This window comes from Ictidomys tridecemlineatus, chromosome 15, assembly GCF_052094955.1.
Source record: "Ictidomys tridecemlineatus isolate mIctTri1 chromosome 15, mIctTri1.hap1, whole genome shotgun sequence".
Classification (NCBI taxonomy): Eukaryota; Metazoa; Chordata; class Mammalia; order Rodentia; family Sciuridae; genus Ictidomys; species Ictidomys tridecemlineatus.
This window is the reverse complement of record NC_135491.1, coordinates 8,317,606-8,331,136: the sequence shown is the minus strand read 5'-3', so window position 1 is coordinate 8,331,136 and position 13,531 is coordinate 8,317,606. Positions and strand designations below refer to the sequence as shown.

Below are 13,531 nucleotides of genomic sequence, written 5' to 3'. Positions count from 1 at the left end.
ACATTGGGAGTTATTGAGTGAATTCATTTAGCCCACTCTGCTCAAAAGTCATTAACTCCTTTTTATGATTTTGTTGCTCAATTAGTGATAAAGGGCAGAACAAGAGTTTTACAACTAGTTGTGACAGAATCTAATATTATAATCATTCCATTTTCTGCTCAACAGAATTATTGGCTCTTTCAAACTCCTAATTTATGACAAGCAGCTTTTGCTGATTTTCCTGATCAGATAGAAAGTCATTATCCTCGTGATAAAATGATTTAATTTGCATTAATAACACCATTCATATTCTCCCAAGGATTGTACGTGCACAACCAATAGATGGCGCACTAACGGTATTCACTGATGACTCAAGGTCAGGTAAAGCAGGTTTTTATGCTCATACAGAGGTAATACAAACCTCATATGCTTCTGCCCAATGCAGAACTTCAAGTTCTCATTTGTGCTTTATGCTATTTTACAAATGAGCCTATTTATATTTATTCTGACAGCTTATATGCAGTTGGAGTTACAAAAAATATTGAAGCTTCAGTTATTGGATATACGTCATCACAAGAGTTATTCAGTTTGCTTCATACCCTACAAAGGACGGTGCAGATGAGAAAGCACCCATGTTTTATAGGCCACATACGGGCCCACACTCATCTTCCAGGGCCCCTGACATCAGGTAATGATAAGATTGATAAATGAAGAGAGCAGGTCACAACTGGTCTCTCTGCTTTTGGCCTTTCTCATGGGATTGGCACTGGGGCGGCTCATTTGGCACCTTGACTACATATCAGAGTGGATGGCATCATGGTCACAGATGCTGTTTTTCAACAAATGTCTTTGTATGACTGCGCACAGGCTTTGCATTCTTTACATCATCAAAATGCTTCTAGCTTACATAAAAAATTTAATGTTACTAGAGAGCAAGCTCATCAAATTGTCACTGCCCCGCATGTGTTAGACACACTCCATCTTTACCATCTGGGGTAAATCCCCATGGATTAAAACCAAATCAATTATGGCAAATGGATGTAACTCACATCCCTCAATTCGGTAGGCAATGTTATGTACATGTAATTGTAGATACTTATTCTAGGTTTATCTTTGCTCAAAAGAAGATGCTCAGCATGTTATTTCTCATTGTCTAGCTGCCTTTGCAGCATTAGGATGTCCTTTACAGATTAATACTGATAATGCACTGGCTTATGTTAGTTCTTCTTTTCACCAATTTTTGCCAAGAGTTTCGTATTGACCATAAAACAGGTATTCCTTATAACCCCCAAGGTCAAGCCATTGTGGAACGAGCTTATTTATCTATTAAGCTATAATTACAAAAACTAAAAGGGGGAGATAGAACTAGGATTCCCCCAAATAACCTCAATCATGCTCTGTTTATTTTAAATTTTTTAAAATTGTGACTCGGAAGGTCACACCGCAGCCGAGCGACACATGTCTTCCACAGCGACAGGCCCTTTAGGCTGAGTTTGGTGGAAGGACTTACAGACTAGTCCATGGAGAGGACCAGATCCAGTGATTATGCGGGGCAGAGGTCATGCTTGGATTTTTCCAGAAGGTGCTTTTTGTCCTATTTGGGTACCTGAACGTACCATCAGGCATGGAGGACACAGAACTAAGACACCCAGAGAAGCCTTCCCTCAAAAGGAAGAAAAACCTCGGAAGAAGAAAAGAAAAGTCAACCAGAGAAATGGAATGAAGGAGGACGCTAATTTCTTGGAAGGACCTGAAGACTGACATGAATGATTCCACAGCCGGGGAGGGCTACATCCCCAAAGGGGACGGGGACGCTCACTGCGGTAACAGCCCTACTGAGCTGCCAGGTAGAGGGGAATCAGGGAGAACTTACTGGACATTTTCCAGATCCACCTCTAGTACACTCCACCTGTCTGGAAGGTGTGTCCTGACTGCCCTTCTCTCCCAAACCATCCTGGACAGAATCCGTAAGCAGCGATGCTGGCTCTAAAGGAGAACATCTGGACTGTAACTAAGTCTGACCACTTGTTTTTGGAGCCCTTTGGTTTAAGCTAACAGAATTTCTGACCTGGGTGATGAGAGTAGGTCACAACTGGTCTCTCTGCTTTTGGCCATTCTCCTGGGTTTGGCACTGGGGTAGCTCTTTTGGCATCGTGACTGCATGTCATAGGGGATGGCATCATGGTCACATCGGAACCCTCACAGGCTCTGTCCCTGCCCACCTTATGTGGACACTTGCCTCCGTGCCCCATTCCCCAGGGGACTCTGCCCCCACAGCAGATGTCCCCTGCCCTCCCTGTGTGGACCCCTCACCACCCCTGGCCCTGAGCCCACCATGACTTCTCACATCCTGGCCCCTCCCTGCTGCCACTGAATTACTCAGGAAGAGCAGGAGGGACCAGAGGAACAGGGGAGAGCTGAGACTGCCCTCTCCACCACTGCTCCCCCTGTCACCAGGCCGACTTGGTCAGGAGAGCTCTGGGGCCAGACCCTGTCCTCTGCATGTGCCACGGCCCAGAGGCCAGGCATAGAGTGGGCACAGGCGATGCAGGTGGATACAGTGAATGGACAGGCGCCTGCCCTAATCCCTACTTTCAAATGCTCTCCAGTGCCATCCTGGGCTGTGGCACAGCCTGAGGTGGCCCTGCCCCCGACTCCCTGCAGCCAGATGGGGAGGCAGGCTCAGCCCTGATCCCTCCCAGCCTGGGCGAGGTCCCCAGCCTTCACAGCTCTGAGACTCGGGCTCGCAGGAGAGGCCCAGAGAGGCACAGGACTGAGCAGGAGGCTGGGCTGCCAGGGACAGGCAGCAGGGCCACCCAGAGGGACAAACCTGAGAGCACGCCTGCCCCATGCAGTTCCCCGCGGGCCCCGCCTGCATCTTCCTGAGGAAGGGCATCGCTGAGAAGCAGCGGGTGAGGCAGGGCGACTGGCAGGGCGGGCAGGGAGGTGTGGGGCAGGGGGAGAAGGGGCAGGTGAGCGGCAGGAACCAGGAAGCTCAGAACACAGGAGGGGGCTCTGGGTTCCCGGGGGCCACGGGATGAAGGGGGACAGTAAACTCAGGAGGGGGGCGTTGTGAGGAGAATAAACGGTGGCTGGGATGGTGTCCCTTTCTCTGCTCTGGACACAAGAGGCCGGTGACGGTGACAATGGCAGTTTTGGACACTTACCAAGTCCCTGCTGTGTGCCCAGCTCTGTGCAAAGGTCTGCACATTCCTGATGTCATTTAACTCCCAGAACAACTCCGAGGTCCCCGAGACTCTCACTCCCGTGTTACAGGGGAAGAAACCGAGGCGCTGAGACACGAGTCCTTTGCCATAAGACCCCAGGGAGGAAGTGGCAGGGCAGGCTGGTCCATTCCTGTGCTTGCGACTGTCAGGAAGGGAAGGAGGACAGGGCGGACAGAGATGAGACTGCACAGAGGACAGCAAGAGAGACACTGGGGGACGGCCAGGGAGCTAGAGGGTGGAGGCCAGGCTGGTGGGGCCTCTAGGCTCTCTGCAGGTGTCCAGGCCACGTCCAGCAGCGGGTTGGGCAGTGAAGGGCAGACGCTCGCAGAGGTGCAGGCTCTGGTCCTGCTGGCACTCAGTGGCCCTCCTGAACACCACTGAGCTCTGGTCCCACCCCAAGGGACTCTCCCTCTTGGGAGGCAGGGGAGGCAGGTGGGGACAGCAGTGGGGTGCCCTGGAAAGACTTCTGACCTGGAGTCGGGAGCCCTGGACTCGAGCCCTGGGGCTGGAGTCTAGTGCCACACAACCTCAAGGGTAACTTCCCCTCTCCTGGTCGGGGACCTGCTGCTTCAGAGCTGTGTGACCTTTAACAGCTTCCTCGACCTCCCTGTTCTTGAGCGTCTTCATGGGTAAGATGGGAATGATACCTGGTCTGCCTCCCAGAGTCGTCCTGAGGTTTAAATGCAAGGAGCCGCAGCAGAGCCAGCCTCTGACACCTGGGCTGGGACAGCAAATCACACCCTGTCCATCTGGGGAGGCTGGGACTCCACGTGCCATGGAATGTGTGTCTGGGAAAGAGCAGATCCAGGTTCAAGTACAGGAAAGAGGAGTGAGGGGGATGGGAGGGAGGCAGAGCGGAAGCTGAGGAGTGGGGGCTGGGGAGGGAGGAGGAGAGGTGAGGGGACAGGGGCGTGGAGGACGGGCTTGAGGAGCGCAGGACCCTGACGGCTCTCCACCTTCCCTCCCTGCATTCCCTCAGGAGAGGCCCCTGGGGCGGGACGAGATCGAAGGTAACAGCTGCCCCCAAATGCCCTCACGCCCCCAGGGACCTGCTCTCAGCTCTGTCTGTGTCACCTCCTCCCATGCACACCTCACAGCCCTTCCTGTCCCCTCCACTGACACTGAGGCCTCCCCAGGGCAGCTAAGTGCCGGGAGTCCTTAGCGACATGCAGAGACCCGGGATGAGCGGAGACGGGAGCCTTAAAATGAGGCCAAAGCTGTGGGTCCTTCTCCTGGGGTCTGAGGGCTCTCCACCGACCCTGAGGATTGGGGGCTCAGTGAGCAGCTCGGAGCCGTCCCCCCGGGGCGCCTTTCCCACTCACTGCTGTTCCGCTGGGTTTTATGGTGTATTCCCCTTGAGTCTCTGTCACGGCCTCAGCAACAGTTTCAAGGAGTGCCACTCTTCCCCCCGGCTGTTTCAAGTTCCTCCAAAGTTCTTCTGTCTTCACTTTCAGAGCTCCGGGAAGCATTCCTTGAGTTTGACAAGGACAGAGATGGGTTTATCTCCCATAAGGATTTGGGGAATCTCATGAGGACAATGGGTTACATGCCCACGGAGATGGAATTGACGGAACTGGGCCAGCAAGTCCGCATGAACTGTGAGACCCGGGGGAGGAAGGCAGGGCTGGGCTGGGCTCTGCTGAGGGAGAGACTGGGGAGCAGGGGGAGGGGGAGTCTGTGGGGATACAGGGGGCTACGAGGATTGGGGTGTAGAAAAGAGCAGTCCAGACTGCTCCAGGGAGGTGGCTTTTGAAGTAGTTGGAGGGGCCTTGGAGAGACAGGTCTGGGTGCAAGTCCCAGTTCTATTATTTGTCAATGAAAGTCACTCTGAAAAGTGAAGTTATCGTGGGTCTCAGGTCCCTGGTCTCTGAGTGAAGGCAGGACACTCCTTACCTCATGGTGCCATGGGAAGGAGGGGACGAGGGTACTCAGGCAGGCCAAGTTGTAGTCCCCACAACTTCTGATTAAGTATGGTTTATCACTGTCACCACTAAAGGTCTAACCGGGGACTGTGAGGCTGGAGCCGTGCTGGATGTCAGCAATGAGCTTGGATTCGGACCTAATGGTGGTGAACTCGGGGGCCCTCAACCACTGAGCACATCCCCAGCCCTAAACTATATTTTATTGAGAGACAGGGTCTCACTGAGTTGCTTAGTGCCTCGCTTTTGCTGAGGCTGGTTTTGAGCTCACCCATCCTCCTGCCTCAGCTTCCCGAGTTGAAAAGGATCGATTTTTAAATGGAGACCAGAGGTGACTTTGAGACTGAAACTGAAGTAAAATTGCTACTGGTTTGCTTCTGGGCATGTAACTGAGTTAAGGTGGAATTCAAGGTGATAATGGTGTGCTCAGCCCTCTGTGTATCTGCAGATTCAAGCAAGTGCAGATGGAAAACATTTGGGAAATAATTGTGTATGCACTAAACATGTTCAGGCTATTTTTTTTTTCTTGTCATTGTGCCCTGAACAACACAGTATGACACTCAGAGAGCATTTCCACTGTGTCGGGGCCTCTGAGACATGCCCCGCCCACGTCTCAGAAACCTGGGAGTGAGACAGGGGCCAAAGCTGTGGGTCCTTCTCCTGGGGTTCTGAGGACTCTCCACCAACCCTGAGGATTGGGGGCTCTCAGAGAGCAGCTCGGAGCTTAGAGATGAGGCACAGCATATGAGAGGTTTGCGTAGTAGGTTACATGCAAATACCATGGCGTTTTGGTATCCGTCTGCAGATTTTGGTATCCATGGGGGTTCCTGGAACCACCCCCCAGTGGATGCCAAGGCACGACTGTATTCGTATCTGGAAGAGCCTCAGGTGCGCATGTAACTCCCACTCCCTCTTACAGATCCACAGACGCGGGAACAGGGGTCCTGACTGTGTTCAAGGTCGTGCAGTCAGTCAGTCACGTCCCCATCCATGCCTTGTCCACCAGGTTCAGGTTAGAGGGACACAGGGCTTGAGCTGAGTGAGTGAAAGATAAGGGGGGTTCACCCAGCCACAAGGAAGAATGAGACTCGTGCATCTGCTGGTAAATGGATGAACTGGGGAACACCGCGCTCAGGGACATAAGCCAGACCCGGAAGGCCAGGGGAGAACGTGTTCTCTCACAGGGGAATGTGTGGGGAGGGGATCCCATGAAACAGAGGGGACATCAGTGGGGTAGGGGGCGGGGGGAGGGAAGAGGGACAGGAACAGGGAAGAACCGAGGAATGAAATGACCAGATGATGCGTATGTGCACATCCCACTCTGAACTCCACCTTTGTGTGCACCCATAGAGCACCCACCTAAAAGTCAATAAGCAGAAGGATCCAGGAGAGGAAGGGACCCAGAGGAGGGAGGAGGACAGGTAGAGAGGAAGCACTGGGGACCAAAAAGGAGCACACTACAGTCCAGGCATGAGCATGTCGAAACTAACCCACGAGTGTGTGTGGCGCCATGCACTAATAAAAGTGCAGAACAGAAACCCGTGGACGGCGGGGACCTGGGAGCCGCTCTCTTTCTGGAACTGACTGGAAGGGAGAAGCGAGGGATTGGAAGGTCAGGGCATGGAGTCCCACTAACCCCTCCCTTTCTGCCTCAGTGGGGGGCCGTGTGGACTTTGATGACTTCGTGGAGCTGATGACCCCCAAGTTGCTTGCAGAAACGGCTGGGATGATTGGTGTCCAGGAGATGCGAGACGCCTTCAAGGAGGTCAGTGAAGGGGTCCATGGTGCTGGGGGTGGTCTAGGCACTGTTCACGTCAGCACCATGGACAGAGCCCACCAGAGGGCCACCCTCTGCCCTCCTTGTTTTGGCCCAGGCACAGACTGCAGCAAGCTGGCTGCCAGGACCTGGGCAGAGGGGCAGGCGGGCTGTCCTTTCATGGGTCTCAAAGTTTCAGTTATGGAGATGACTGGGTTCCACTCACCTACAGACTAACGGTCTGTATTTGGCATCAAAAACTTAAAAGAGCAGATCTCATGTTCCACATCCGACAAACTGAAACCTAAGGGGACAGGGAATGTCTTGGAGGCAAGGTAACACATACTGTGCTGATTGGTGTGGTTTCATGAGGGCATGCCTCTGTCCAACTCATCAGAGGGCACGGGTTAAGCCTGCTTAGCTACCTGCACATCAATTATATCCCGATAATGCTGTCTAAACAGAGGGAGAGGTGTGTGCAAACCCGGGAGGAGCCCTTGACCTTGAGGTGCTGATATTCTCCAGTAAGATGTGCCTGAAGCCCTTGGCCTGGCTCTAGTGATCCATGGACACTGTCACCCTGTCACCGTTGCTCTCAAGGTCGGTGCTGCTCATCCAGCCCCCTCTGCTTCTGTTCATCAGTTCGACACCAATGGAGACGGGGAGATCACACTGGCGGAGCTGCAGCAGGCCATGCAGAGGCTTCTGGGAGAGAGGCTCACCCCCCGGGAGATCTCCGAGGTTGTCCACGAGGCCGATGTCAATGGAGATGGCACCGTTGACTTTGAAGGTGATGTACAGGGGTGGGCTCGGCAGGGATCTGTTTCCAACTCCCTGTGTGGCCTTCCGGGACAGGTGGAGGGTGAGGGTGGGACGCAGATCTACAGGCCAACCCCAGGCCAGAGGACAGGGGGACCTCAAAGCAGGGTGGGGCCAGCAAGTTCTGGTGTAGAGTCACAGCAAGGTCATGTGCAAAGGGTGTCCTGTCCAGTGTTCACCAGTCACTGTCCAGCTGACTCAGGCTCAGGGGCTACCTTCACAACCCAGCCTCCTGACCTGTGAAGAGGAATCCCCCTGAGACGGTGGAGAGGGTGACATCAGACCCTAACATCGGCCATTCACGGAACACTGTGTCCCACAAGCCCTGTGACATTTAACCATCTTAAAAACACAGGGGAAAGAGTGAGCCTACGACTCCCGTCTTACAGATGAAAACACGGAGGGTAAAGGGTTAGGTAATTTCTCTAAGGTCAACATAGGAAGTACGCAAAACACTACCGTGGTTTTTTACAACGAGGCACCTCACCTCCCCATTTCTTTGCAGAGTTTGTGAGGATGATGTCTCGCTGAGGATGTCCTGGGGCCCAGATGCTCCCCACCTGGTCAACATGGATCCCTTGCTTGCTGAGGACCCAATCCCCATGACCCCTTGAAGGATGGAGTGGGGGGAAGGAGGGTAGCCAATGGCTTTGCAGCTGCATGGATTGCCAGATGGGGATGGAGTGGCGTGCCTATGGAATGAGATCCAGGAGGTGTGGAAATGGGAGTGGGACTGAGATCCAGTTGCCACCCCAGAAATTCCAGAGGTTAATGAAATCTTTTTCTTACACATAGCCCTAAACCCCTGCCACCTGCCAAAATCTCTTCCCCAGCTAATAGTCTTCTCTCCTGATAGATTGTCACAAAGTCCCACCCCTCCCCTCCCACCCTTTGGACTTCAATCTCAGACACCCTGGTTCTGTGAGAGGGAGACACGCCAACCCCATCACGGGGCTAGAAACTGCTCCTAGATGAGGCTGGGCGCCACCCGTGAGGAGCCATTGGGGGTGAATTCCTGATTTCCTGGAAGCCCAGCCTGTGTTTCCCCCTCTGATCGCCCACGTCCCTCTCCTGGTGTAAGATACTCAGGGGAACTGAATTAAATCACAAATCGGGATTATCGGGTTTAGGCAAGCTGATCCCTGGGGAATTAATCCCCCACCAAATATCGAGAGAGAGAGAGAGAGAGAGAGAGAGGATCCCCCAAATCCCCAGCTCAGCAGGTGACTGCAAAGCCATCCCTGGAAGGCCCCTGCCTCCACGCCAGTTGGCCCAGGTTGCTTCCGGAGAATCTCCCTGGTGGGTGGGAGTTGTGCTCCGTCCTGCAAACTCAGCATCCATCTGTCTGTGACACTGAGAATGTGGTTCCTTCACCTCCCCCGGGGACAGCACGCCTCAGCAGCACAGAGGTCCTCAAAATAAAATGTCACCTCCAGGATTTTCTCTCTTTGTGGTCTGTTGAGCAGATGCATGGAATGGGCTGTTCACAGGCCTCCACTGGCCCATTAAGGAGAAAGCAGAGCCGGTGCTGCTCCCTGCCCCTTACCTGTGCCCTGCCCACCCTCCTGGCCACGTGACTGTGAAGCCTTCACCTCTCACCGTCCTTGCCCTGCCCACCCTCCTGCTTTCCTTCCCCCTGTCCTTCACTTGCTTGCTGTGTGCAGGCTGCCCGTCCAGGCAGGTGGCTAGAGCCATCGATAAACCAGACACATCGCCATCCCCCGGAGCTCGCCTCATGAGGGAGGAAATGGCCATGCAAAGGAGCTGTGTCCCTTCCCAGAGGGACATCATTTTCTTTGGGGACCTTGGGGCATTCGCTGAGCATAAGGGACATGTCTGAGGGAAGAGTGTTGAAGACACAGCGTGTGGCACAGGCAAAGGCCCGAGGTGGGAACACACTGGAGTGTTGAGGAGCAGCAGGGAGACGAGGGTGACCGCAGGGGTGGGCAGGAAGGGGTCGGAGTGTCAGTGTTAAGTCATGCAAGGGTGGCCCTGGAGACCGCTGTGAGGATCTGGAGTGACAGGACCCTGCTCACCTCCTTCCTCAGCTCCTCCGTCTTCCATTGATATATCCACTCACCTCTCGCCTGTTCTAGAAAGGTTTGCTGAGTCCCTCTGTGTCCCACAATGTCCCTGGTGATAGGATCGGAACAATGACAGGGCTTTGACCCCAGGGGCTAGAGGTGTGCAGTGCAACAGGGGCTTCTGCCATGATAGACATGCTCCAGACCTGCCCCGTCCGTCATGGTGGCCACTAGCCACGTGTGGACACTGAGGATTAAGTGTGGGGCATGAGGCTGAAGAACTGAGTTTCATTTCAGATTTATTTTATCAAGTAAATGCAATTTCATTAATAAATAATTAACCTTATTACTTAATTTTAATCTAAATAGCCCCCTGTGGCTAGTGGCTAGTCACTGGAAGCTCAGATTCACGCACTTAGCCTGCATTATTCTTAGGTCCTGGAAAGACCCGAGGACAAGCGCTTTGCTTTCTTGGGGAGTGACATTCCAGTTTGTGGGGAAAAGAAAAAATTAAATCACTTAAGAGAAGCTCGTGCCTGGATGCACCCTTCCAGGAAGATGGGGGGTCAGATATAAGGAGCGTTTGGGGAAGGGAAAGAGTGGCTCAGCACGGCCAGAAGGGCACGTCTTGGAGACGAGGTGTTTCTAGATGGTTTCCGGGGCTCTCTCCCTGACTGGGGGTGGGTCAGCTGAAGCTCCCTTAGGGGTCTCCTGGGGATCAGTACTGGGAAGGGAAGGGCAGGCGCTTGGGGTGGACAGAGGAGCAGCTGAGTTTCTGTGCAGGTCCTCAGCTGGGGGAGCCACGGGAGCTCTGGACACAGCTCTGCCACGTCTTTCCACCTGGCCTTGGCCACACTATGGACTGCCCAGGGAAAGGCCTGTCCCTGGATGAGTGTCACTTAGAAGCTGAGGACAGCTGATCTGGACTGACATCAAGACTGCACTCCCCAGGGCTGGGCGGAGGTCCTCTCTTAAGAGGGACATGGCCCGCCCACCTCCTTCCCCATCACAGAGAGGTTGAAACCAGGACAGGACGCAGCAGGGCGGGGGCTGCAGAAAACCAGGGCAGAGCAGTCCAGCACATGCAAGGTCCAGAGGCCGGGTGAGCTTGGTGTGTCCAGGAACAGAGGCAGGAAGGAGGGAGGGAAGGACGTAAGGAAGGGCCCTGTGGAACCAGGAAAAGGAGAAGAGCGCTTACTCAGGTATTCCTGTGTGCGTCGGTGAAGACTTGCTCTCTGCTTGCTCTTGAGAGAAACAGATCTACCCTTCAGTCTGCAGGCTTCTTGTCTGTCTGTGCAAACCACTATTATCTGAAATCAAATCCTTAGAAAAGGGACTGAACAGCAAAAATCTATCTCTGAAGCCCAGGTACAGTGAGGGGTAGTGGCAGCAGTTGCTCAGGGTACTCTATTTAGAAGGCGGGGAAGAAAGAAGGAGAGGGAGGAGAAAGAGAAGAACAAATATATCCATTTGCATCTGGGCCTAGAGGGATTTATCCAGATTCTGCAATCTATTTTTTTTATTTATTTTTTAGTTATAGTTGGATATATGTTTATTTTATTTATTTATATGTGGTGCTAAGGAGCCAACCCAGGGCCTCACACATGCTAGGCAAGCGCTCTACCGCTGATCCACAGCCCCAGCCGTGCAATCAATTATTGATGTCTGCCATGGGCATGGGGAAGGAATAGTAGAGGCATCTGCAATGAAATTCCTTCCCTTTGAGACTGAGTCATAGTCTGGTAGGGAGGGGGAGCACGGGAGGAATAGAGGAACAGGCAGAGGGGTGGGGAGTTAGAAATGATGGTGGAATGTGGTGAACATCATTATCCAAAGCACATGTATGAAAACACAAATTGGTGTGAATATACTTTATATTCAAGCAGAGATATGAAAAAATGTGCTCTATCTGTGTGATATGAATTGTAATGCATTTTGCTGTCATATATATATATATATATATATATATATATATATATCTCAATAAGAAAAAAATTCCTTCCCTTGGTTTACTAGTTTATTTATTAATAATTTAATACGTGCCTACAAATGCTCTGCCTAAATCTGTGATTTCTCAGAAAGGGGGAGAAGGCCACAGGTACTTTTAAGGGTCCCTGGACAGAGGATCTGATTCCCCACCAGTGAGATTCACCAACCTTGCCATCAACTTTTCCTTCCATCAAATTCTCTCATTGAGAAATCAGGAAAGAGAGTCCCCAGGGAGATGCAGGTCCCCTGGTGGGTGGGCTAAGCCACATTTTTCCTCTGTTCTTTATGAAGAGCATATGATTTATCAGGATAATGAAGAGGCTGTTGCTAAGGGTGATTATCTAGGTTTGAAAGATGCAGTGGGGAAAAAAGGAAGCAGGTTCCAGCCTCAGTGTGGAGTCTGCTTCTGAAGATGCTTTTTGTCTGCTTAAAAATGAAATCAAAGCTTTCCTTTTTTAAAATTAATTAGTTAATTAATTAATTAATTTTTGTGGTGATGCTGGGGATTTAACCCAGGGCCTTGTGCATGCAAGACAAGCACTCTACCAACTGAGCTATATGGAGTTGTGGCTCAGTGGCAGAGTACTCCCCTGGCATGCCCAAGGCACTGGGTTTGACTCTCAGCACTACATTAAAATAAAGATATTGTGTCCACTAAAACTAAAACATAAATATTACCAAAAAATGGAGTCAAAGGACCAAGTTCAAGGGATAAGTATGCATTTCAGAAGTAGGTCATGAATAAAAAATGACTTTGCACTGATTTTTTTTTTGGGGGGTGCGGATACCAGGGATGGAATCCAGGGTGGTTAACCACTGAGCCATATCCCCAACACTTTTTAATATTTTGAGACAGGGTCTCACTGAATTGTTTAGGGCCCTGCTTAGTTGCTGAGGCTGGCTTTGAACTCAAGATCCTCCAGCCTCAGCCTCCTGAGCTGCTGGGATTGCATTGATTTTAAGACTTAGGAAGAAATAAGCATCTTTCAGGCATGAATTACAGTGCTGTTTGTTGTGAGCTCAATGTGAACGATACATATACTAAATAAGGTGTATTCCACTAGAAATACACAGAAACCAAGGTGATGCACTAATTGGTTTAAAAAGTGTTGTAACCAGAGGCCTTCGGGAGTCTGACCCTCTGGTGTCCGCTGGGAGCTGTGATCCGGTATTTGCTAATTCCGTGTTTGCGGTGACTATGCAACATGACCACAGTGAATAAGGAGACTCAGCCCTGCGAACCACTCTCACTTCTAGGTGACTCACCACCAGAGGGCCACCGTCCACTCACCATGCAAGGCCCTGGACAGGGCTAGGAGACTTGGATAACTTATAAAGACATGGAGGTATAAAGGGAGAGAGCCTTTTGATAAAGAACGTGCTACCCCAGAGGAACCGGAGGACCGTGACCAAAACAGAGTGGTGTAGACGCGTCATCAGGTTTCTGATTCTTGTTTTTTTTCCTGATCACCTCATCAAGTTCCGGTTGGCTCTTTCATTATTAAAAAAATTTTTTAAAAAAGTAATTCAGAACTTGAAATAAGGCCAAAATATTGCCACAGGGTCTTTGAATGGCAGCCTGGGACATTGTCCAACAAGCCCCTGGGGGTCATCTGATATTCTAGCTCATGGTGGGCAAGCTTTTTCTAGAAGTTCTGGGATTCCTGCAGCATGCCGTCTCTGTCACGAACTGGAAAGCAGCCTCAGCCCATCAGGGAGTGGGTGGGCTGTGTTCCAGGAAAACTTTGCACGTGGACCCTGGAAATGGAATTCCAGATCATCCCACCTGTTACAAATACTTGCCTTTTGATTTTTCTT

At 51.8% G+C, this 13,531-nt stretch overlaps 1 protein-coding gene across 1 annotated transcript; it reads left to right on the top strand.

Annotated features, from left to right (window-relative positions):
- Positions 1-2,614: 2,614 nt before the first annotated feature.
- On the top strand, positions 2,615-9,138 carry LOC144370736 (calcium-binding protein 5-like). The gene is made up of 6 exons (XM_078031760.1): positions 2,615-2,891; positions 4,186-4,216; positions 4,661-4,804; positions 6,781-6,890; positions 7,524-7,671; positions 8,206-9,138. The coding sequence occupies exons 1-6, from the start codon at positions 2,829-2,831 to the stop codon at positions 8,229-8,231; spliced, it is 522 nt and encodes a 173-aa protein (XP_077887886.1). The 5' UTR covers positions 2,615-2,828; the 3' UTR covers positions 8,232-9,138.
- Positions 9,139-13,531: the final 4,393 nt, after the last annotated feature.

Bases quoted from the DNA above. Each gene is read 5' to 3' on its own strand.
- LOC144370736 (XM_078031760.1), top strand. From the start codon at position 2,829: ATGCAGTTCCCCGCGGGCCCCGCCTGCATCTTCCTGAGGAAGGGCATC. The intron at 2,892-4,185 runs GTGAGGCAGGGC...GCATTCCCTCAG, and splicing joins GCATCGCTGAGAAGCAGCGG to GAGAGGCCCCTGGGGCGGGA. The intron at 4,217-4,660 runs GTAACAGCTGCC...CTTCACTTTCAG, and splicing joins GGGGCGGGACGAGATCGAAG to AGCTCCGGGAAGCATTCCTT.